At 41.3% G+C, this 26,361-nt stretch overlaps 1 protein-coding gene across 2 annotated transcripts; it reads right to left on the bottom strand.

Annotated features, from left to right (window-relative positions):
- Positions 1 to 1,805: 1,805 nt before the first annotated feature.
- On the bottom strand, positions 1,806 to 23,959 carry si:ch211-106e7.2. Of its 2 annotated transcripts, none has more exons than XM_036576178.1 (4): positions 23,833 to 23,959; positions 4,728 to 8,555; positions 4,594 to 4,653; positions 1,806 to 4,514 (listed from the first exon to the last, which is right to left on the bottom strand). In XM_036576178.1, exons 2-4 carry the CDS (start codon positions 8,479 to 8,481, stop codon positions 4,372 to 4,374), a joined length of 3,957 nt encoding a protein of 1,318 aa, XP_036432071.1. In that variant the 5' UTR covers positions 8,482 to 8,555; positions 23,833 to 23,959; the 3' UTR covers positions 1,806 to 4,371. The 2 variants fall into 2 exon arrangements, with proteins under 2 accessions (XP_036432071.1, XP_036432073.1); XM_036576180.1 differs by having other exon boundaries at positions 4,603 to 4,653.
- Between the last annotated feature and the right edge of the window lie 2,402 nt (positions 23,960 to 26,361).

The raw sequence follows: 26,361 nt of genomic DNA, 5'->3' as shown, positions 1-26,361 counted from the left end.
GGCTACTTACTAGCTGTAAAACAGACACTAATTAACCTAAAATTGCAAATATGATGCCATTTTTGTATTTTTATTACAAAAAAAACAAACAACACACAAGAGTTTGTAACACACATATACACTATATTTGAAAATGAATTGTGGAAAAATAATTACAGTGTTTGAAGTCTTGTCACTGAAAAGGATTTAACCATTTTTACACTTTTCTTAATAATAATAATAATAATAATAATAATAATAATTCCCACAGATACCCTGCAATTATGCCATGACATGAGATGTCATTCAGCACAATGCTGCTCACCTTCTTCAGTCGTGAGAAGGGCTCGTTCATTGATAGCAGTATGGGGATGAGACAGGGCTGGTTCATTGGTAGGGGTATGGGGATGGGCAGTAGGGCTAGTTTATTGGTAGGGGAATGGGATGAGGAGTAGGGCTGGTTCATTGGGAATGGGGATAGGGAGATAGGCCTGGGTCACTGGAAGGGGTATGGGGATGGACGCAAATATGATGCCATTTATGTATCTTTATTGGAAAAAAAACAAACAGCAACACACGAGTTTGTAAAACTCTTTTAAACTATAGTTGAAAATGAATTATGGAATAATAATTACAGCATTTGGTGTAACCATTTTTCTATTTTTCTTAATAATACTAATAATACTAATAATAATAATAATAATAATAATAATAATAACAATACTAATAAAAACATGGATCCCCTGCAATTATGCCATGTCGTGAGATGTCATTCAGCACAATGCTGCTCACCTCCTTCAGTTGGGAGTAGGGCTTGGGTTATTGATAATGGAATAGGGAATGATGAGACAGGGCTGGTTTGTTGGTAGGGGTATGGGGATAGGGAGTAGAGCTGGTTCCTTGGGAATGGGGATAGGGAGAAAAGTCAGGGTCATTGGAATGGGTATGGGGATGGGGAGACAGGGCTGGTTCATTGGTATGTGTAATAGGGAAACAGGGCTGGGTCTTGGCAGGGATATGGGAATGGGGATACAGGGCTGGTTTATTGGTAGGGGTATGGGGATGGATATGGAGATAGCGTAGGTTCATTGGTATGGGGATGGGGAGACTGGGCTGGTTCATTAGTAAGGGTTTGGGATGAGGAATCGGACTGGTTCATTGGTAGGTGTAAGGGGATGAGGAGACAGGGCTGGTTTATTGGTAAAGGTTTGGGATGGGGAATAGGGGTGGTTCACTGGGGAAGGGGACGAGAAGGCAGGGCTGGTTCATTAGTAGGGGTATGGGGAGACAGGGCTATTTTGAAAAGGAATTGTGGAAAAATAATTACAGCGTTTGGTATCTTCTCACTGAAAAAGATTGAATCAAGATTGAATCATATGGAGGGCTGGTTCATTGTAGGGGTAGGGGATTGGGAGACAGTTCTGGTTCATTGGTAGGGGGGGTGGAGAGACAGGACTGGTTCCTTGGTAGGGGTTTGGGGATGGGGAAACAGGACTGGTTCATTGTAGGGGGATCTGAAAACAGGACTGGTTCATTGGTAGGTGGATAGGAAAACAGGGCTGATTCATTGCAGAGGGATGAGGAGACAGGACTGGTTCATTGGTAGGGGTATGGGGATGAGGAGACATAGCTGGTTCATTGGTAGGGCTATGAGGAGACAGAGTTGGTTCTTTGGTAGCGGTTCTTTCTTGGAAAGCTGCCCACTACCTTTTGCAATATGGGGAAGTGTATCATGTTTGGCTCAGATTGTGACAGATGCCTTTTGTATAGTTAGAGCTCGGTACAAAAGGCTTTGATGTGCGCATATAGCTGGTTCACCACAGCATCTTTTCCTTGTAAGCTGGTGTTTGGCACATTCAAATACTTCGGAAAATATCCACTAACAATGCCATATCTGCCAGCAAGCAGGATCAGGCAGTTCCTCCTCTGGATGTCCCTTTTCAGTTAGAAACTCCACTCTAAGTGGCGACTGAGCCATTGGAGATTGTTGTGGTGAGTGACATTGCCATATTCGCCCTGGATATCTTGAAGAAACTGGCAGAGGCTTTGGTGCCTTGATTCAGTCATGATATGATCCAATTTTAGGCACTTAGCACACAGAGGCTGTTGGTGTATTAAGCAGGTAAGTTTAAGGGTGCTCCCACCCTGCTCATTCACTTTGATGCAAAAGAGTGAGGTTAATCCACTCTACTCACCCGTCATCGCTGGTATGTAGCCATTCTACTCAGTTTGTCCCAGCACAGTTTTGTGTCTTCAACTGCCAAATTGACAAACTGAAATAAATCCACTGTGGCCCTCTGACTCTGAAGATCCAGAAATGATTCAGTGATATTCACACAGCTGGGCAAAACCAGTCACATCCATACTTACATCATAAGCTGGTGAAAAACAGTCAAAAGCATGAATCCTTTCACTGTTTCCTAATATCTGATGACACATCCTCAGTTCTCCGGGCTGTAGTGTTACAGGTAAGACAGACGATCTTAAAGCCCTCCTTTTATTTTCAGGGGCAAATGACATTGACCACTATAGTTAAGCACTCTTTTCAAAATTCACCATCAGAGAAAGGTTTTCCATGCATAACAATTAGCATAGTCACCAGGTGTAGCTTTCAGGTGCTTAAGTTTCTCTGCCTCCCCATCTCCTGAATATTTACTGTTACGCCCACGCTTTGTTTCATAATGTCTCTTTATATTAAATTTCTTATTTACAACAGTTTCTTGGCATATGAGACACAAACATTTGCTGTGGCTCTCAATGAAAAAATATTCTGATTTCCATCTCTCTTGAAATGGCCAGTCCGCACTGTCAACTTTGCACTTTGCCCTTTGTGCTGTAGCCATCACTAAGTGTCATTCTGTAAATTTATTTGCAGGTTCAGTCAATGAAAATGGCTCATAAGTTTAGCTAACTTTCACCATCTGGAAATATTTCAATGTGCTGGTGGGGGGCCAGAACAATGTATTCTTAAGAGTGATGCTGCAGGCCACAGTTGGCCCAAGGGCCAGAGTTTCGACACCCTGCATGTAGTCATGAACTGAATCCAGAAGGTCCAGACTGAATTAACTACTGCTCTCAGTCTTGCTTTCTCTCCAGACACTGGACACAGCTAAATTTTAATAGGACTGCAATGACGGCAAATGACATTCATACTCAAGGGTATAATTATCCCTCTGTGAATCAAACTTTGCAGCATTTCTGTTGTCATAATGTCTTTTTAAAGCAAAGATATTGGAAAAGCGTCCAAATACTGTTCTTATAGTTATGCATATTCAGATTTGGTTGAGAGGCTTATGATTACAATCTGACTTTGTAAACCTTTATCATGGATTTACCAAGCAGACAATTGAGCTTATGATGAAAATCACTGGTGCCAGACATTCCTGAACAGCCGGCACTTCTACAACAAATCCAGCTGCTATTTTTGTGTTCAAAAATGACACAAAATGATACACAGTGTATGTTCAGCTTATATCAAGTATAGGCAGCGTTGGACAAAACACTTTAAAAAAGTAGTAATGGCTGAATACACTGTCCTAAATGTATTCAGCAAGGTATTCCATCACAACACTTACTAAAACGTACTAAAAAATAATGTATTCAGAAAACATTTAGAATACATTTACAATACATCTTGGTAAGAAACATGGGAACTTTTTTTTTTACACTTCATACTGCTCCTCGCTGTTACTGGTTGGCAGTGTCCGTGACTTGATTTATCAGTCTGTTCAGGCTTTAGCAGGAATTTCATTGTTTGTAAAGAGGTCCTCTTTAGAATTTGAACAAGCATGTTTTCCATGTTGTGCGCTGGCTCTGAAATAGTTCCTAAACAAGCATTGATGTTTCTTTTGAATACCGTATGTTATTTAGTTAGTGGGTAAATATTCTTAAAGTATTTTACCCAAAAATGTAAAAGGTAACTGTATTCTGAACACTGTCTAAGTATAACCTAGGCTAAATACAGATACTTAATTTTTGTATCCTAAGTATGTATTCCCAATACTTGCATTTAATTACATCCCAACCCTGTGTAAATGTAAAGGTAATTGTTTAGAACATTACTAATACAGTATACCATATTATAGCACTATTTAAAGTACATCCTTAAAAAAAATAAATAAATAAATAATAATAATAAATAATAATAATAATAATAATAATAATAATAATAATTCACTGATCCAACAACCCTGCATGAACCCTCCATTCTTCTGTTTGGAGTCCACTTCTCTCACCCCTTTAGAGAGCAGTCCTGGAATGCAGCTTTACAACTCTTGTGTAAATTGAAATATTTTTCAGACTCTAGAGGTCGTCAAATATACATACTACATGCAGGGTTATTACAAAATATTTTTATTGATGTCTCTCTAATGTCTAGCCCATTATTTTTTTTCAAGTAGTTTTCGGAAGCAATCTCTGCTTCTTTTCTTCATATCTTCTCTTGAACTGTTGAAATGTGCCAAGTGACACAGAGACATTTGAGGCAAGTGTAGATTTTAGATGTCCTTTCCTCCTGGGGCTGACACACCAGGCCCCTAACAATGTAAAAAAAAAAAAATTAAAAAAATGTCGTCAATACAAATGACTGGGTCAAACATCATGAAAAAAGATTACCTGGCTTACCCAATGTCGTCTTCTTCAGATTTCGAGCCTTAACATTCAGGCCTGGCATTTCTAGGTGGACCAAAGTCTAAGAAACCATACAATAAAAAAACCCTAAGAAGGCAAAAAACATATGCAGTACTAACCACACTTTGCGCTTGCAGACCGATCAGCTTCCATCCTGGTGTTACCATCTGTAAAGTTGAAAGATTCTGGGAGAACTTTGAAATCCAGTTTTAAATCCCTGTGTGACTCCTGTTTGCTTTTGCTAGAAGTGTGGGGCAACTCGTATGATGACTGAGTTGACTTTCTCTTATTTGCTTTCTGTCTGGTGTTAGGATTAATTGATGCCAATGTCTCCTTACGTTTTTGCTTTGTTTTATCCTTTTTAGTTGAATTGCTTTTATCCTTTGATTGACTAGCTGCATTTTTGTGTTGGTTAGCTATGCGTACAGTTTTATCTCTCATTGATTCCAAGTCATGTGTTTGCATGTCATCTTGATGTGACAGCAAGGTCCTCACCACATCAAATGCTGTTGAACATGCACCTGTTTTAATCCTTGAGGTACTTTCAGCATCACTTTTTGATTCAGTTCTTCTTGCACTATTCAGCTTCTTTAATCTGCGGTCGGTAAACATCTTCATGGGCACATGGCTGCTCCTCCAAGATTTTAAAATGCGTTGTTTGGTAGTCTGGCTCTTGTTGCTGTTTGCATAATTATTCAAACAAGGGCTCACTCTTACATTAATAGTTGCTGGAGGGAAATGTTCTTCATCCGAAAATCCTTTTTCCTTTGCACAACTGTTTGTCGTTGTAGATCTGTTATGTCTCAACTCGGATGATCCATATAATGCAAGATTTACTATCTTAGTCTCCTTCTGGAACTCAGTAGTTGTGGTCTCTCTACCATGTTCATCACACTGAAGATTAGCAATGTCTGTAAATGTTAAAGGTAAGGCCAAGTCCATCTGCGATGCATCACTGCTAAGATCGGAAATTAAATTAGCCTTGGATGCAATCTGACCACAAGGTGAGTGGCAGGTCCTTTTCTTCTGATAAGCATTAGGTCTGTGATGTTTTTCCTTCTTGAAAGCATCTGGCCCACATTCTGCAAGTGGCTTATCTGTCAACTGCTCCGATATTGCATTTGCTATTTTAAGGACATCCTCATAATCAGTGATGACATCCACAATCTCAATCTCATCCATGCTGGCATCACCTAGAATGGGTGACATTGGCACATTTTTTCCAGTCATGGTCATCTCCTTTATCACATCTCTACAGAAGACATCATTTCCAGAACTCAACTCTTCTTTCTCACACTTGCAAACCAAGTCAGTTGCATATCCTAAAACCTGGAACCATTTAGGAAAACAACAGTACTTCTGTAATTCCCCTGTGGCGTTGCTCTCAGCTGTACTTATTTTAGCGTCCATGTGCTCTTCATCCTCAGACATCTGGTCACATAGTTTTACAATGACTTGATCATTGTTTTCAGTTATGGTCTGTACAGAAACATCTTTTTGTATATTCTCTACCTCCTCATATGACTCACTAGCAGCAATTTTTTTAGCCATTTCAGAGGAGAGAACCTTTATTTTAATAAAAGCAAAAGGATCTGAAGAGTCTGAGGAGTTACCACAGTCATCTAATGGAGGAGTCTTCTCTGTTGCAGGGAGTTGGAGCAGATCGTCTGGCTTTACATGTACACAGTCATCACTCACAGCTGGTGATTGCTCATTCAAGGACACTAGCAAAGACACTTCGTTTCTTGGACTTTGATTTTCTTCTTCTGGTTTGGATGGTTCCCCTATTGCATCATAGCTCACTGTTACTGTTTTGCAGTTATCAGCAGTCTCTGTTGATGGCTTACTCAAGCACTCTAGCAAAGGCTCTTTTTGTCCTACTGTCTCTCTGATAGAACTAGTCCATTTAGTTTTAAGATCTGTCCTCACTGGATTGTTATTATCCATTAAGATACCGTCTCCAACACTTTTGCGTTTTTTTTCATGCACAGTTGGTAATGGTTGACTTTGTCCCAGTGCAAAAGACATTGCTCTACTTGATGCTTCATTAGATGCCTCTCCTTTATCATTTTCAGCCACATGCATGTTTTTCTGCCTCTCCACTACTTCAACATCTACTTCTGGTGCACTATGAAAAGTCATTAAGGATAACGAATGACCACATTCCTTGTTGTCATCAACTTTCTCATTAAGATTCGAAAAGGATGACTGGATCACCTCGGTTGGTGCAGAGTCATGTTTTAAGATGTGAAAGTGCTCTGCAAGTTGGTCAAATTTCTCTTTTGGAATTTCCTGTAGTATTACAGAATCTTTGGTTCCACGGTGAAGTTTGACTTCTTTCATGATGTTGGTATAAATGTCTGATCTTGCAGCCTCACAGAGTTTTCGATAATCTCCACCCCAATACAAGTTTATAATTGTAGTTAAAAATTCTTTGAGAAGGATCTCTTTCTGAGACTTTTTCTGCCTCCATTCTGAATTAATGACCAATGTTTGTAATTTCTGAAGAGACCACTTTGTTACAGGTACAGCAGACCACCTATTAGTTGACTCTGGGTCCATTCTTGTTTCTGTGCCATCATAACTTTTGTTTATTGCTGTATCAACAGCAATGCTCTGGTCCTTCACGTGGGATGACTGCACTGACTCCTTTCTCTCCACATGAATGCTACCAACAGGCATGGAGCTCAAACTTCCACTTTGGTTAGAAAGTTCCTTCGCTGTAACAGGACCCTCTGGCTCTGAACACTGAGAAAACTCAGTGGTCATTACTGATTCTGATGGCATTTCCTGAGACATATGAATTTGTGCCTCATTATCACACAAAGACTCATTTACCCTTGATTGTAACGGACATGAAAGATAACTATGATGTGACTGCTCATCTGGTACAGTTCTTGTTCCATGGCCTCCTTCATTTCCTTTGGTTGAGTCTTGTGAAAATTCAGCACCTGTTATTACATGCTGAGCTAAAGGTGCCACAACAGCAACAGCTTTCTGAGGAACATTCTTGTGATGATGATTCTCTTTAGGCAAAAAAGCACTTTGCTGATGAGCCTGCGCAGATATGGAACGAGCATCAAGACTGCTCTTGCCAAACTGTCCACTAAAGTGTCTTATGCTATTATCCAATGTCCTTGTGTACGAGTTATCTGGTTTGACCAGTTCATCTGCAGAAACAACATTTTCAGCAACAAATCCAAATCCAGTATTATCCTCACTCACTGTAACAAAAAACTGTTTTCTTTTGTGAGAAACTGATTTATGTATCCTGCCGACATTCTCAAACTTTGACTGAATGTTCAGGGCAGGCAATTTAAAGACTTCAGGGTGTTTTTTGCTACATTCAGAACCAAGGTCAGCTTGATGTGAAACACTGGGAGCAAAGTTAGCATGACCTGTGGCCTTTCTCTGTTGGATACAGTCCTTAGGCAAGGTTCTAACAGTATTTTCTTGGTGAGGCCAGCTGTGCATATTGTTGAGGTTCTCACTGTTCATAACATTCACATGTGCATTATTTCCAGAGGACAGTGCTGGATAACCAGGAGGTCTTTGAATTGAGTTGTCCCAGTGAAAAGTATTAGAGTCCTTCTTTCCTAAAGGGGACACCCATTCTGAATTATTATTATTATTATAATATCCCTGTGCTTTCATCAAAGTAGGCCTGGAAGTGTGTTGAGGTTGTGTCAACATCTGGTCACTCATGGCTTTCAGGCTTGGTGATGGTCTTGTCCCGTAACTTCCAAGCGTTGTTTGTTCTTTATGTGAAAGGCTTTGCTTGTCCTTCAGCATGGTTTCAAGTATTTTTCTTACGTGGTCAGAGGTGCAGTTTAGATGATCAGAAGTGCAGTCTTCAGATTCAGGCCTTGCCATTGTTTTTGGGACCACAAACAGTTTTCATTTGGTAGTCGTTATCTTCTTACCAAAAGGATGAATGCTGGTACAAGCTGGGGGGGAAGGGACACAAGATTAGAATTATTGTGCAAAAAATAACTCAAAATTGCTGAAGTCTTGCCACCAAGTCTTAGTTGATGCTCACTGAAAGGATACAATTCTTGACTTGTTCATGGAAAATGCAACTTGTTTAATAAATAAAAGGAACTCCTCAAACTTTGAGCCTTTTGGCTTAACATGAAAAACATCCAGCATTTTTTTGTATAACACGGCACTGAATGCATGCATTACACAGTGTTCTTCTGGGCATTTAAAAGTCAGAGGTGCTGGGTCACATTTCACAGGAGTTTTTCTGACCATGTCATATGTCTTTGTGTATTAATGTCTCATGTACAAAAAATAAATTAATAATAATAATAATAATAATAATAAATGATCCAGCTCGATGTTTAGGTCTCAAATGCAAAAATCAACATTATATTTTCATCAGTATGATGACAGTGGTTTCTAATTTCACTCATCCTCAGAAAACATGTAGTTTGACTGAGTTCTCTTTGAATATTTTCAATGCACTCGCAATCAGATTCACCCTTATGGGGAAGCAGTCTGAAGCGCAACCAACATTAAAAAACACAATACATTACTTTACAATATATAACATGCTGTGTTTCATCTCAAATGAACATAAAATCATACCCGAAAGATTGGGATAATTTTCAAAATTGAATGACACACCAGTTTCATAATATGAGCATGTTACCAACGTTCTGTCCTGTGGTGAGACTGGAATATCACTTTTGCAGTGTCGTGGTGTTTGACGCTCTTATAAATATTTCATAGATAACACATGGAACTCAGACACTCCGAAAACATCTTGTACGAAGGCTTGGCACACTGCATGCCAGTTAGACTTTTTTGTTTGACTCTGCACCATGATAATGACATATGCCATAATAATCCTGCAGGATCGAGGTGGCTGCATTTTCCAGGGCCAGGCACTGCAGTTGTCCTCAACAGGCTGTGCGAGTTAAGAGATTGATTGATGATGACAAAGTTTAATCCTCATGGGCTAGACCCCATGCATCAAACAGAAGGGCTGTGGGCCAGATCAGACCCACGGCACAATCCTATCCGGCCCACAGAATTTTCATATTCTATCTATATTAGCCCATTTCACAATGTGCTGCACTACAATGCCCAGCATGCATTGCAACATAACGTACACTCCAACCATCCTCTCCCAACAACAATCTATGGGACAGAGGTTACACAACAGTTCTACCACACCAGTCATCTCAAACACACAAGTGTTTCAGCTGCAGTCCAACTACTATAAACACCTAGCTAGCAAGACATGTCTGTCTCATGAAAGAATACATTACAGACAAGACTTTTTGAGCCGCACAAGGAAAACTGACTTTACCATTGCTTTCCATGGAATGCCACAGAGCTAAAGGATGAAAGATGGCTGTGTTATGTGTACAGGTACACAAGATCTGTAAGCCACTTCAAATTGCTCAAAATAGGAAGATGCAAAATCAAGAAGGAAAATCCATACTTCATCTCATAATGAAAATATCCTTTGAAGAACTTTTCCTCTGGAGAGCCACGTGCAGAAGTAACAATTCGTGTTCTGACCCCATTTCTTTGCACAACAGGGCAAACAAACAGTCTTGACTTCACTGTATGAGTTGCTGTCTGTAGCACACTGCTCAACTCTGAGGGGAGAGATTTTGCTGCAAGGGCCTCTGTAAATCAGAATAAGTGAAAAACATGGGGAGCTACATCATGAGCCACTGCCATTAGTCCTTTGTTTTTCCCATCATAGCACCTGTTCCGTCTGTGCACACACCAACAACTGTCCCAGCACAGACCCATTTCGTCCAGTTTGTTAGAGTTTTTCAAAAATAGATCTCCTTGTGCAAATTCCCTCCAGTGCACAGCAAAACAACAGATCCTCGAGCAGTTTTCCCTCATCGCAGTAGCGAACAAATACAAGCAGTTGGGATGCATTTGAGATGTCTGTTGACTCGTCCAATTGCAAAGAAAATTTTTTTCTGCCCTTGAGTCTCTTTTAGTTGACATACACATCGTTTGCCATCTCAGCAACACAACGGCTGATGGTGTTATCAGAGTGGAATTTTCTCAATGTCGCTGACAAACGTAGCTTCATGCGTATTTCTAGTATTAGCCACGGCTGCCGAACAAATGAGTGTCTCTGCAATCGTATGGGGCTATTTTGCTTTGGCAATCAAATATGCCACTTCATATGAGGCAGTCAGCGCTTTGACAGTGTCTGCGGTTTGGCTGATCATTGTCTGTTTCTGAGCAGCCAACAATGACTCTGCGATGAGAAAAGTCAACTGGCTTATCTTTTAACGTCAGACGCTTGGTATTAATTTCACAGGTTTTAAACGTCATTTGCAAGTACCTCTGAACATATAACAATGTATTTTTCATTTAGTATAATGCATGTAAATCCATATTTTATGTACCTTTCATCACACTGGCATTTTGATACAACCAGGCCTTTGGAATTAGCAGCTAGCTTTTTCTGTTGTTGTAGGCCTGCACTTGATGTGGATGGCCCATTGGCATCATTGGGGTCAGGATGGATGGCCTCAGTTGTGGACTCCTTGGCTGAAACAACGCAGTCATTGTTTTTTGCCACTCGTTTCAACCGATTTATCTTCATGGTTAGCTCTATTTTTAAATTTTGTTAGCCACCGGTCGATTTTTTCAGACTGTGAGTTGGAAAACAGTAGACAATTTTACTAACCGATACTGTGACTGATTTAAGTCACAATTATTTACTATAAATTATTTTGGCAAAGATGTCCAGAGCATTCACTTTTTCCGGCTTGAGGTTTGAATGCTAAACATAGTGTTCTAGACTGCTGGTTAGTTGTGGCTGTGCTGTACACAGCATGTGGGTGTTTGGCTGCTTTTGAATAGTGTAACTCATCTTCAAGCAGTACAGGCTGCTGCTATTAGGTTAAATTACCAAATTTAAAGCTTAAGACAATGTTGTGGATAATGTAAGCTATATTTAAAGTTCAATTTGAAAACTACACTCTTTCAAATGGCAATTTTGATTTAAAATAGCTTAATCTTTCAGCTCTATAATATCAGAATATGAACATTTGTAAACACACCAGAGGTATGAACAATAGGTCACAGGAGTGAGGCCAGATGGACTTGTTACCACAGACACTCAGATTTTCCCGAGAAAAATTCAATGAGGAAACATAGGGCCATTGAAGCATACAGTGCCCTCCACGAATACTGTCAGCCCTGGTGAGCATGAGCAAAATAGTAAAATATTCATTATATAAGAGCATTGCAACCACCAGGGGTGAGTTGTACCTCATGTGAGTTTAGTGAGAGTTTAGTGGTGGTGAAAGAAGAGCCAGGCTTGGAAGTGCCCTGCTAGCTCAACAGCTAGCCGTCACTGTGTGCCATCCCCAGCTTCTGTGATGTTGCGATCTGGGTGCAGATGTAAACAAAGACGGTGGCACCCATGTGCAACATTGGTGGTAAGCGTTAAGACTCCACAGGCATCCAAGTTGTTTGGATGGTCTGATTAACAGAAAGCCCTGCAGCTGATGCCTTGTTTAACTGATGATGCATTAGCTTACCTGCTATTGCTAGACCCTAGTGAAAGATCTGATTACAGTGCATTGGTCAGGGCACGCCGAAGATTTTTGGGCTGTGTTTCTGGCCCAAGCTCCTTCGATCTGAACTGTGTAACCTCCGAAAAACAGGCAGGGGAACCATTAAGAGCCCTAGCTAATGATACTGAAACTTCGGTTAGATAAGCTTATGCTCACATCATGTCGCTGCATGTTCACACAGAATTTGCCCACATCCACACACACGACTTGTCAGAGGCCTGGAGTTGGCACTGGAGAGAGAAATGGTGTGAGCAGCTTCACAGTGCATGGATGTAACCAGTTCTGCACTCAGAGCTGTGGAGGAGTCAAGTGTGTCACTGAAGCCTGCATGGGTGGAGAAGATGACTGAACTGATACAAAGATTGGCCATACCAACAGCCACACAGACAGAGGCACAAGGCCACTGGTGCTGGACATGCAGCCAGCCAGGATGTCTAGCTAGGGCTTGTCCATCGGGGTGAAGTCAGCAGTAAACATGCCAATGGTCACAGTGAAGGGGACACTGCAGGCCCCTACATCCATGTTCCACATGTCCCAGATGAACACTGCCCTAGCCAAAAATAAAAGCACAGGTAGCAAACATCCATATCAGACTTCTGCCACATGCCCATCAACACTGAAGAGGTTCCTTACACTGCTCTGGTGGATACGGTGTCAAGAGTCACACTGGCCTGTCCAGAAGTGGTACCTGTAGAATTTGAGTTGGAAGACACGGCAGTTCATTTCTGCACAGTGACCAGTGAGCTAGCACTGATGAGGAGGGGGTGGCGATGCTCAGTCAGGGGCAAGAATATACGCCACTTAAGTCTGGATAGCTGAGGTGCAAGATGTGAATTCTGGGCCTGAACTGTTTTGAGAAACCATGGGTGCCAATCGGACAAAGAGTGTAATGTTCAGCTTCAAAAGGTGGCAATGTTGTAATGTCTGGCAGGATATAGTGGTTTTCATCTTTAGACATGAGAAGCAGTTAATGGCTATTACCGCTGTCCCCAGGAGTTAGACCCAAGGAAGCGTTTGAACACAAATAGAGGGTTATAGCATTTTAAGGTCCTTGTTTTTAGACTTTGTAATGCTCCAACGTTTGAACGCTTGATAGAGAATGGTGCTGGAGGTTGGTCCAGAACAGGAGTGCCTCGTCTTCTTGGGCGACATACTGGTGCATGGAAACTCATTTGACTCAGGGCTGAAATTACACCCTGGGAGGAGGACATTCCTGAGCAAAGAATGGACATTCCAGAGGCATCGCATAACTGAACAGAAACAATGGAAAAAAAAAAAAAATTCAGAACTGGTCTCTTCTTACAGGAGGTTTGTATGCATTGCTGCCCCCTTGTACAAGTTACTTCAGAAAACACAAGAATTCAACTGGTCAGAAGACAGTCAGTCAGCTTTTGAGGTCTTAAAGCAAACCCTAACAAATGCACCTGGTGCCCTAGACCCTAACCAACCCTTTGTTCAGGATACACATGCCTGCAGAGAGTGGGCAGGTGTAGTACTTTCACAGAAATAGCCAGAGAGAGAGAGAGAGAGAGAGAGAGAGAGAGAGAGAGAGAGAGAGAGAGAGAGAGAGAGAGAGAGAGAGAGAGACTATTTCAGCAAAATTTGCAAAATGGAACAGAACTGAAAATGGAATGCTGCATCACCCCTGCAGGAGCTGTTGGTTGCTGTCTCAGCCATCAGGCACTTGTACCACCTGCCTTCCTCTATGCTCTGATCATGACCTCCCTGCAGTGGCTGAAGATCTTCAGAGAGCCAGAAAGGCAGGTAGTCTGTTGGCTGGAATACAGACCGCTGCAGACCTACAAGTTTACCATAACCCACCATGCAGGTTGTGGCTGCAGGAGGCAGTTTTAAAGGCCATGCATGGCTCTGCAGGGTCCAATCATTTCAGGGTCACAAAAACACTCTGCCAACTGAGAGTTTGTACTAGGGGTGGCTGAGGCAGGATGTAGAGAGCTTCTGCAGGAGGTGCAACCTGTGCATAACAGGCAAAGAACCTCAATGGCAGTCCTAGGCCCAGATGCAGCAGTTTCTGGAGGGTGAATCCCTGCAGCAGATGGGAGCATGGGGCCAGTTCCCATGCACCACCTGTGGAAACCATTTTGTGCTGACCAGCATGGACTTCTTCACAAAATGGCCAGAGGCCTATGTGTTGCAAGACCAGGAGGCTGAGATTGTCGTTGATGCCTTGGTGGAGGGGATGTTCAGTACGTTTGGGGTCCCTCAGTCTATTCATAGTGACCAAGGGCGTAAGTTGTGTAGAGTGTTTTCCTTCATGTGCCAGCAGCTGGGAATCAAAAGACCCACACCACCCCTCTCCACCCCCAGAGGTTTAACTACACCCTGGCAAAACAGCTAGCCATCCTAACATCACATCAGTATGACTGTAGAAGGTGAGGCTAGGGGCTGCCCCTGAGTGTGTGAGCAGTGAGACAGGAGGCATGAGCTGGGGAGTGAAAGAGCTGTTAGAGAAGAAAAAAGTCTGCTTATGTATGGCATAGCTGTGGCCAAGAACAGCTGGAAAATAGAGCACCACGACATACAAAAAAAAGTTATGTCTCTTAACAGTAGGAAATGCTACAATATTAACAAACCTATATTTAAAGTACAATGATTGAAAGAATAAACCTAACCCACTCATCATGAAAAATACTTCTCAAATCATTGTCCCATAATTATTGGCACCCTTAGAAATTATTGATTAAAATCTAATTGAAGGACATTTCCATCCATATTTTATGTTTTAAAGCTCACCTGAGCGTTAGGATCACTTAAATGCTCAACCATTACTGTTTCACCGGGGTATAAATATGAGGTGACACACAGGCCAAATTCTCTTAGCCATCCATCACTATGACAAAGACCAGAAAATGCCCACGTCCACCATAAAGGTGATAATCAAGAAGCTTATAGCAACTGAAGATGTTAAGAATCTGCCGGGATGAGGACGTATCTTTGCTGACACCATGTACAGTGGTGTCAGCAAAGATTCAAGTGGCCAAAGAATCCCCAAGGATTACAGCCAGGGAATTGCAGACATTAGTTAGGTCTTGGGGTCAGAATGTCTCCCAAACTACAGTCAGATGCCACCTACACAACCACATGTTGTTTGGGAGGGTTGCTAGAAGAAAGGCTCTGGAGTCAAAGACCAACAAACTCAGGCACCTACAGCTTGACAGACATTACTGGAACCTTCAGTGGGGCCATGTTCTGTGGTCAGATAAGACAAAAAATAAAAAGAGCTTTTTGGCAACAAACACCGAAAAGGTACAGCTGGTGTAGACACAAAGACAGCCATGCAGAAAATTCTCTCATCTCCACTGTGGGGTATGGTGGTGGATCTGTAATGTTGTGCAGCTGTTTTTCTTCCAAAAAAGAAAGCCGTTATTTTCTTACATGCACTTTAACGATAGGGAAGTACTGCCTTTTTTCTGTGAAAAAGTCCAGTCTTTTTTCTGGCTGTTGATGTTGTGAACAACATAACTTCACAACTACCAATTTACAACTTTTTTGTTTTTCTTCTTGTATGTGGCATTCTTTATGAGCGCCGTTTTTTTAATTCACTAATCAACTTTCACCTTGAACTATTACTTACAAATGGCCCAATCAGATAAGAATGATTTTACACATCTGGTTATTCTTCATCAGCTGAAAAGAGGATTTTCCTCCAGTGCTGTTTTGGCAGGTGCATTTTTGAGCCAGTCTTCAAGAGGTCCTGAACAAAACGTTCATTTTAAGGGGCAGAAGGAAAATGGAACTACTGTTCAAAATCTGCGTTAAGTTGATAAGCTAAATAACACCACCTTGGTTATCTAACATAACCACCTTGGTTATCTAACACAGCTTAGTGAAGTGATTTCCCATGTTCCTTCTGTGAATGAGTTTTAAGCCTGTGTCCAGGCTATGGTCAATATACTCAGAGATAAGTGCACTTATTATGGATGTGTATGGAGTTTTTGTATATTAAATAAAAAACTGCTAAAACACAACAGCTAACTTATCTTTGTTGTCTGCAGAGGATTCCGAAAGCACCAATATTGAGTTAGCAGCACTAAATCAGCTTAGCCAATCTAGGTATTGATAACTGGCAGTAATTGTCATTTTAACTCAAATGTTTCACTTTTTTTTTTATTTACAATTTTTTAAACAAACTTTTTTTTTTAATGTTCAAGTTGTAAAACAAATATTTAAATATGCTAGGAATTTCTGTTTGTTCTCCCTTGAAGATTTGGTAAGTGCATCAGAGCAGCAATACAGAGGCACACTTCATTTAATGCAAGTCAGAATGGCCCTTTTATACAAGGTCGGTTATGGGAAGAATAAATGATTGACAGTAAAAAATAAGAAGTCACACAGTGTTCCAGGTACAGGGCACAGTTTGAGTCAGATATTTATAGATTAAAGGAAGTTGCAGCTGTGCAGGTCACAGCTGCCAGAGAGGAGAGAACATGTGCTGAGAGACACAGGATGTGTCACACAATATGTATATTGTGTTTTAATATTGGTGTGGTCACAGGACAGCTTATTTTACAGAAATCAATTGTCCTTTTTAGGAAATTTATTGCAGTCCCTTTCTATTGTACTCTAGGATGTATACAGTAGCAGAGTACAGCGGTATTGTTGGTTGGCTTACCGATTTAACTTGCCCCAAAATAAAGCTGTTACCTTCTTTCAGCTAAAGGAAGCATCTGTTAAATGTTCAGATATTTCTTCTTGTATGCTCAAATATAGGTAAAAACCATCTCTATCTAATGGTAAGTGAGTGAGTATTATCATCATCATATTCAGCCCAAGACAAGAGCCAATTTGGGGAGGAGTTGCGATGGTATAACTTGGTTAGACATACAGACTCTACTCTGCCTCTTTGTTCGTTCGAACAAGTGCACCAGACACTGCATTTTTTCATGCATCAGTGTCACTGCTAAGCTGAGAGTAGTTCACACCAAAATATCCAGCCAAGAGCAGCTCTGTGGTCAGAAACTTACCAATGATGTGCTAGAGCAGGAGTAACCAAAGTCAGTCCTGTCCCATCACATCCCACATGGTTTTGTTCACTGCCTTTTCTAGCACAGCTAATTCAACATCCCAGCAATGCCACTTCTTCTGACAACCAACCACAGTACCATGCCATTGAAGTGTTACTGCTGCGCTGACAATATTTTGTGGGCAGTCTTCCTGTAGTGGTCCCTTTTCATTTATGAATGAGGTAGAGGGTGCCTGATAAATTGTGCAACAACACATGGGCTACAGTTAGTAAGTGTAAATCTACAAGGCTCACATCCTGTTTGTTGTTAAGTGTAGCTGATAAAATGGCCAGTGAATGTAGGTTAAAGGAACTGGCAACTCCGTGTATAAACTAGGAAAATGGACCTTGTGTCAGATGTTTAAATGCTGTAAATAGTAGATTGTTTTTTATACAGTCACATTTGAAATTTGCTTTCAGGGTTTCTGAAATAACGGGCACTATAGTAACATTCTTTTACAACTGTTTTTTTTTTGTTTGATGCCAAGGCTACAGTCCAAGACCATCAGAAAGACTGGTGTAATGGATGGTGGTTCTAGTGTATGTTGTGAAATTAATGTGGATGGCTTCCAGTATATGTAGTGAAACCTCTTGGATTTCATAGCAGTGAGCTCACAGCTGTGCAGGTGGTTTCAGCAGCAGCTGGATAAAGCCATTCAAGTTCATTGTAAAACCTGTTGCTAATTTAAGTCAGTTGTGTGCCAGATTTGTTGCATTTGTTTGCGAATATATGCAAGTTTACAAAAAAAAACTTGTGTTTAAAAGGGATAATAACTTCAGGCTCAAGCAGATGGCGCTGCACAAGAATGATCGGGCTATAAATACCTGTGGGGTGTGCAACAAGATTCACAGATTGAGAAGATGTGGTACAATGCAGTGAATGTCTCGTCTGATGTGTGGAAAATGGGTCACGCAGCAGATGATAATGATGGCAAAAAGGAGCGATTGCATTTGGGCGTGCCAAAGGCCATAGTGTGAAAGAAGTAGCAGAATTTGCAGGTGTATCAAAGCGTACTGACAGACAGGTCTATCAGCAGCGGCAAAAATCCCAGTTTACAGGAAATTCTTGTCAGAATTGTGTCTAAAAGACAAAACTGATGGACAGGGACTGCTGGTGTATTTCGCGGCTTGTGAATAAAAATCGCTTCACTTCCAGGCAAGAATTGCTTCTAGAAGTCAACACAGGTCCTTCACAGCCCATTCCTAAAAGAATACTCCACAGGGAACTGCATACCATGAACATATGGAGCAGAGTGGCACGCAAGAGGCCTTTGCTCACTTCTACTCACAAAGTTGCCCAGTTGCAGTGGGTGAAGAGACACAAAGTAGTCTGTTCTTAACTGGAAACATGTTATCTGTTCAGATGAATCTCGTTTCTGCCTGTCTGTGATGTGATGCTAGCCGCCGTGTTCATTGTAGACCTCGGGCAGCCTTCAATGAGGACTGCACGCAAGCTGTGGTTCAGGCTGGAGGAGGCTCTGTGATGTTCTCGGGGTGTTTCACTTACACAGAAATGGGTCCCCTGATTGAGGTGACAGTAAATTTGAAACACAATGCCTACAATGAGCTGCTGGACAATCACATTTTGAACTCTGAGTGGACAAGTCACTAAGAATTCTCTCTCACTTGTCATTTTGAGTATACTGTACTCACTAAAAACAGTACATTTCCATTTTCATTTCTCAAGCAACTCCTATCATTTAAGGCAGACACTGATTTTCTCTCAAACTCTTACCATTCACCTACACCGAACAACTGTTCAATCTCAGACTCTTAAAAAAAAGACTTCACATGCTGGGTTCAGTAGAAAGAGAAAAAAGGTTTCAATCTTTATTCAGGCTTAGCACAAGGCCTTCATCCATTCCAGAATCCAATGCAAATCTCAGTATACAATGTTCACACTTTTGTACAATTTTCAGGGGTGATGAGGTAATCACCCCTCCCTCTTTAACATTCCATTACCTTTTGGGTACAATTATGTCCAAATGACAAATGTTATTATTATTATTTTTTTTAAAGGAAACTTATCCCCCTTGTATCTTGCACCACCAAGCCCTTATACAACCGCCTACACAAATTACCTACACAAACCAGCCCTCTTGTGCTCAAGGTTCAAAAGTTCACTTAAAGAGTAACCACACCCCACTACTTTCAGCTAACTCCACCCGTGGCTCAACTTGCTCAATGCTCACAATTGGCAGGGGCCCCGTTGTGATGTATGGATTTGGAGGTGGGGTTGCAAAGGAAACCGTGTGGGCTGGTGTCAGAAAAATCAGTATTATACTCTATGCTAATGATTGAATTACCATATATGGTTATGTTTAAGTCAAGAACTCTGTAGGTAAAGGAGTTCAGACAGAGTGCACTGCGTACACTGTGGGGTCAGATAAAGGGCTCTCCTGTCAGCAGTAAGTGAAAACAACAGTACGCAAAAGGGGAACTTGACCTTTGGGTAAACTTGAAGAAACGGGATGTGTCAGGTAATAGATAAACAGAAGTTAAAGAATAGTTCAGCTGAGTAAGAGTAAAACGTACATTTCCAAAGATATAAGACAGGGCATGACCCAAAGCGCTTTGAGCATTACATTCTAGACTTGATTCTGTGTGTAACTGCTCCCTTGCTGCAAGAATAAAAGCTTCAAAGACATCGGTGGTCTCAGGCTGATTATTTAAAGAAGATTTCTCTTACAGCTGGGCTGCTGTGTTTTTAGAGCTAGCATACGTTAGTTACCAGAAACTATGGAGAGCGACAGTATCAAACAGCACTTTTGCAACTGAGAGGTCTTATGAGGCTGAAGCTTTTTCCTCTACTACTATCCCCATCTTCGACAAGGGAAGGTGTTTCTGATCAGGCAGTGCGTCTTGAGCCTTAACAGTGAGAGTCACTGACTCCAGCCACCAAAGAGTTAACATAGTGCCAGAAGATGATTAGCAGCGAGCGGCAGAGGCGCCAAACAGTGGAACATTCTATTCAGCAGGTTCATATTCGATATAACCTGAGTCGTGATTTCTTAGATGCCCTGAATTCTGAATGGATAAAGTGGATTTCTTTGAACACTATGTCTACGTTTCATTCAGTTTGACATCAAGGTCGCAGACTGCATCACTGGTCAGCCAGGGTTTGCTGCAGTGGCCCCTAAATCCGTACGTTCTGCAAGCTGTTCATGGCACTTACCGGTGTTACATCCGATTCAGCTCCCACTCAAATTCAAGTTCCCCTGTATAAAACGAACCCTCTGTACGCAAACTCACTGAACAGACATCAACGGCAAGCAACACTGGAACTACGGAAAGCGGGAAAAAGTTCAAGAACGGCTGTATGGACAAAAGGTTGACAGAGTCAGTAACAGTGGCCATTTAACGGTAACTTTTCCTGAACCGTTTCACTTTCCGGAGTTCCCGTGTGGCTTGCCATTGATGTCTGTTCAGCGAGTGAGTGTGCCCGAGGGTCTGAGTTGTAAAGGAACACGTGAATTGGACGGCAGCTTTATAGCGACTCACAAGAATCCTCATTTAATCAGCCCAACATCTTTATTACAAACTAAGCTTAGATTAATTGTGTTATTTACAGTTGGTACTGACAGCTGGCATATCGCAGCCTTGTGAGATGGTGCTGAGGGTGTTTAGCTCAGCGCGAGAGTGTTGTTACCTCCTTACTCTAGTCTCTTATGTTTTTATATTTATGAGCACAGCACGAGCAGGGTGTCATCGGGGGCGGTAACGTTGTTTGACTGATTTGCATACTGTGACGTTTCATGGTATTTTGGTACTAAGACGCATCATCCGCACCTATAGCAGAGTTGAACCAGAGGGGCGCTGCAAAAGTGGAACTGACCACAATAAAAACTATATTTTTACAGTTTGGAAAGACATGTACACATTTTAAGCAAGGCTAGTATGTTTTATTATTACAGAGCAGTGCATTTCAGCTGTTAATAAATAAAAAAAACCTTAGGGTGGAGTTACTCTTTAAGAGCTTCTGCTTACAGAGTTTCTGGTACTTTCCATTCTTATGTATCCCTCTTCTCGGTAAATCAAATCAATGATATTCTCTTTATTCATTAGGTTGGGATTATTTTCACTTTACTACATCACTCAATTAAAAGGGAACTCCACTGATTTAGCAAAATAACATAATTATTCAATGGCTTAGATGTAAAAATCATTCAGATTGGTTTGGTGTGAAAAGCATCTTTCTAGAATAATTTGAGTCAGAATTGTTCACCTTATAGTACTAGAAACCAGACGTCTGAACCTTTCAATGGCTGTAAAAGCTACTACACGTCACTACATGAAATGGTTATGAATGCGCTGCCTGATACCTGAGACGTTGTTTTATGATAGTTTTGGCCTAAAAATGTATTTTTAATGTAAACTATTACTCCAGGATTACTTCTGTGTTTCCTCTCAAAACTGCATTCAAGATCAGTAGTTACTAGCCTGTAGCTACAGCCATTCACCGCAGCCAACACCAGCAGCAGCTTTGTGTGCAGTTTTTTACAGTTTTCTTACCTATTTTGGAAGACGGCAGAGTAGGAAGTCTTTTTCCAAAATGTCATAGCACCATAATAGTTTGAACCAGAACACACAAATGAGTTACAGCGGCTTGAAGAAGACAGAGTCAAAACGGAGAGAGAGGGACTGAACTCTACTCTGCTCACTGGTTTATGAGGTAGGACAGCGAGGCACATTTTATTTTATTGCGTGGCCAACTTTAGACAGTCTGTAAGCTAGCGGCTAACAGTGATATATGCACGGTGGCTAATGACGACTGACTTATTTCACTCACAAACAATTCTTACCTTGATTCCAGTTTCTGTGGTGGAAAATACAACTGCTGCTCCCTCTGTTTTCTTTAGCAGCTGGCATTTGAAGAAATACACTTTGCATTTTTTCACTGGTCTTGAACAGTCGTTGTCGGTGAAGCGGTCACTACAAACCCCAAGTCTGAAGAACTGTTGTACTTTGCTGGTTTTGAAGCTACACAAACATACCAAAGTGATCTATCGCAGCTCATCTGATAAATAAAAATTACTTACACAAACTGAGTTTTGCTGACACCGTGCAATACAACACTGCCTACCCAAACAACACAAAAGGCGTGCAGGATGGAGAAGTACATGCAGGGAGATGCAAGGAAAAATATAGTACCCAAAGAAAACTTTTTTTTTAATTCAGCACTATACCATTTTCAGCGTGACATAAAAACTTACAAGACACATGCAAGTTCACTGGTCATTTTGAAAGGCACATAAAATGCTATTCAAAAATATCTGCAGCGCAGACATAATGACGTTTGGTACTATTACTACAATGGTGAACAACTCTGATTCGGTAAATTGCTCTATAAAGGCGCATTTAACACCAAACTACTCTGAATGACTTAGGCCCAATCCCATTTCTTCTTTTTACCCCTACCCCTTGTTTTCGAGTGTCACCCTTACCCCTTGGAACGGAGTTACAAAGGGTAATGTTTGAAATCTTGTCCTACGAAATGGGACAACCCTCAAATTAAAAAAAACAAAAAAACAAAAAAAAACAAAAAAAAACCCACACATCGCTTCATTAACAGGCTACTAGTGGTGCTCTGTAGGTGACCTGGCCCGTCTTCAGTGACAGCAGAAGGGAAAGTTCAGCAACCTCGCCGCTGGGCTTTAGTCACACTTAGGGCATCATATGCTTTCAAAGAGGGGGTATAAGACAATTATTTATTATCACCCACCGCTAATTCTTTGGTGATACGAAGCTGAAGTCAGCTATTCTTGTTCGAATTTTCCTGTTCCACCTTAAATGGTGCAGCAGTTACATTCTGGCGCTTCAGGCGTCAATCCTGCCGGACTATTTAAAAAAAAAAATTAGCTAGCTAGCTACCGAGACGTTAGCATACTTTTAGGGATTTTTTATGCTTGTTATGAAGAAAACGACCATAATACATTGAAACGACATTAAACTACGATAACACAATGGATATCGTAATTTTATAATGGAGAAAATACTTGGTCGCTCGCGCAGCCATCTTGCCGGGGTTTTCTTTTTTTTTCCATAACACTCTGTTTGGAGTGTGCCTCTGAAAAACCTCCGTTCGAAGGGCCATATAGCCCTATCACTTCCCCCTACCCCTCTATCTCTACAAAAATTGGGACACCCTAACCCTAGATGTGAACGCGCAAAACAGAGGGCTAAGTGGGGGCTAAATAGGGGCAAGGGGTGAAATGGGATTGGGCCTTAGTTTACATCTAAACCACTGAATGATTAAGTAATTTTGCAAAATCGGTGGAATTCCCCTTTAAATGATAGCAACTAATTGCAAGAAAATAAGTAATTAAATTTTTTAAGTACAAATAACGTGAGGGTTCACAGCAAAGCACAACATGTTACTAATACACAGGAAGTGTTTGTTTGCTTAGCTGTGTCTCAACTTAGAAATGTGTCAGAAAGAGACGAAGGCAACCCGTCAAAATAAAGAGTCTAATATCATCAGAACCAAAGCTCACCAGCTTTCACTGAAGCTGCACTTCTGTGGGCTAAACCGAGCTGAGCTCCAGCTATCGAGTTATTGAGTTAATAACTGTTCAAAGCAGCTTTCCGTTGCTGAACACTACACATGACATTTAAGCGGCGTGTGTAACTCACAGTGCCTCGAAGAAAGAGCGGGTTCTCTCGGTAATCCTTATCGAGCGCTGTGGTCTTTAGTTCAGCAGTGAACCTCATCTCGACCCCCACACTGAAGAGAACGAGGAAGAAAATGTTGGTCACAGGGAGAGAGAGCGCGCAGATTTATCCAGAGCAGTGCGCAGACCCCGCCCACTCTCTCAGAGAGGGACCCTTCTGTTTTGCCCGTCTGGAAAGTGTCGTGGAAAACCTGTTTACTCCTTATTCAAAAAAAGAAATTATTGACACCAAGGGTGGTAGAAAAATGAAATAATTTATTAAAGATTTAAGATCCACAAAAGTGTGAACAATAAGCCTGAGTTGGTCTTCAGAGCAACAGGGAAATCAAACCTCTCTTTTATACCGTACTGCTGGGGGTGGGATGATTTCCTGTTAACGACCTGACCCTCACTCATCCCTCCAAATTACCTCACATAAAGAACATAGTGAGTCTGACAGCCGTTGTCTATCAGTCACTTGCATATTTACCCTTTTCTGAACTCCATTATATCAGTGATGAACACTGGCCTTGACATCTTTTATCATCTGACTACCATTATTTTCCAGACAATGAGTGATATATTTTTAGAAAATCACTGGGCTCAGCTCTAAGTTACACTGACTCCATTCATTTCTACCCTAGTTTATGGGCCATTACATATTTTCTTAAAATCATGGGGCTATGCCCCTGATTATGTTGATTCACATATCTCAAACGTTATTCATGAGTCTTAAGCATTTTTTACTGTACCAAATGTTTCTATTGATGGTACAGTAGATTAAAGCAATAATTAAGGCACTTACTCTATCTTACACCCTTGAAATAAAGTAAAATGAGGTGGGGGGGTGTTTAAGAGCATAAAGAATTCGAGCAGACATGAAAAGTAATAGGAACTAAACTTAAACGGAGGCATTTTATACATTTCTGAGCAAATGCAGTCTCTGTGGGCCCACTTTTCAAATTTAAACTGGACACCAGAGCAAACTTTTTAGTCCAGGCCTCTTGAGAACACCACCACCACCCCAGGCCCTGAGTAGTCAGTTCCATGATTACCCCCCAGCTGCACACCTTCAGTGAGTGGAAACAGGGCTTTCCTCAAAAATATACTTGTGTGGGTGATTTTAAGGGTGTCATGCTGATGGTGTCACTTCACAGCAAAAAGGGCCTGGGTTTGATTCTGTGGACAGGTGACCAGGTTCCTTTCTGTGTGGAGTTTGCGTGTCTGTGTGGGTTTCCTCTCAAAGACATGCAGACAGGCCAATTAAAGATACTATATTGCCCCTAGACGTGAGTGTTTGTCTGCCCTGTGGTGGACCGGCGACCTGTCCAGGGTGTTTCCTGCCTTCCAAAAAAAAAGTACTGGGATGTGCTCCAGCAACCCAGAAGCATAAGCGGCATAGATGGTGAGTGAGAGAGGACGAGGAAGATAATTGAAATAGGTAAATCAGTATGTCCAGGGGTGTGGCCCCATGATTTTTGAAAAAAATTATACATTTGGTTTATAAACGATGGTATAAATGTATGTAATTGGTGTAGCTTGGAATTCCGCCAAGTTATGTAAGCATGAAAAGTAAAATAGCAGTGGAAAATAATGGTTAACTAGCTGATAAGATGACATCAGTGTTTGAAGACCTGGAACAAAGCCAAATAGAAAGAAAAAGGAATTTATTGCTGATATAATGGAAGCGAACCGAAGCAGAATATGCCTCTAACTAATAAATAATGGTAGTCAAGGTTAAATGAAATAATTGAGGAGGAGTCAAGTGATTAGTTCCTCCTCATGTCAAAACTGCATAAAAGGAAGTCTGATTTCTCTGTACTTCAGTTGCTTCTCGAGACAACTCAGATTAACATTCATGCTTTAGTCCAGGCATGTCTAACGGAGGATCTGTGCTGCGGAGATTAACGTTTACCCTCATCTAACGCTTTCAGTTCAAGTCCTTGCCAATTAGCTGATGAGCTGAATCAGGTGTGTCTGAGGTATGTTTGAGGTAGCGTGCTGAAGTCTGCAGTGTTTTGGCCCACCAGGACTGGAGCTTGACATATGTGCTTTAGTCTTTAATAAAGGATTGTGATTTTTCTGCTACTCTTGGTTTTGAAAGTGCTTTATTTTGTTAATTGAATCAGGACTGATTGTCAGTACAGATAATCGAGTAGTGTGAGCAGATAAACAAGTCAGTCTTTCACATCATACTAGTGGTAGCCAAGTGGAAAGTGAGGTGAGTCAGCAGCCTGAAGGTTGTGGGTTTAATTCCCCAGCTGAGTGGTTATCTCTGAATGCCCCTGCTGGCAACACTCTGTTGCTCCTGGACTAATCTGAGCATGTTTGGGCAGCACAATGATCAATTTCCCTTGCAAGTGTCTCAGTAAAGTACAACAACTAGCTGACTTCTCTACCCCCCTCGACTTTGATCAACAAAGAAGGGAAGGAGGAAGGTGTTATTCAAGGCTGCTCTGCTTTTCCACTGATACAGTTTAACTACTCTTGGATCATGTTGTGCAGTGGATGT

Source organism: Colossoma macropomum, unplaced genomic scaffold (genome assembly GCF_904425465.1).
Source record: "Colossoma macropomum unplaced genomic scaffold, Colossoma_macropomum, whole genome shotgun sequence".
NCBI classification, from domain to species: Eukaryota; Metazoa; Chordata; class Actinopteri; order Characiformes; family Serrasalmidae; genus Colossoma; species Colossoma macropomum.
This window is presented reverse-complemented; position numbering and strand designations above follow the sequence as displayed.

Excerpts from the sequence above, each read along its gene's own strand:
- si:ch211-106e7.2 (XM_036576178.1), bottom strand. The coding sequence starts at position 8,481 with ATGGCAAGGCCTGAATCTGAAGACTGCACTTCTGATCATCTAAACTGC. Across the intron at positions 4,654-4,727 it reads GTCTGCAAGCGCAAAGTGTG|AAATGCCAGGCCTGAATGTT; the intron begins GTTAGTACTGCA and ends TGGTCCACCTAG. Across the intron at positions 4,515-4,593 it reads GACGACATTGGGTAAGCCAG|GGGCCTGGTGTGTCAGCCCC; the intron begins GTAATCTTTTTT and ends TTACATTGTTAG.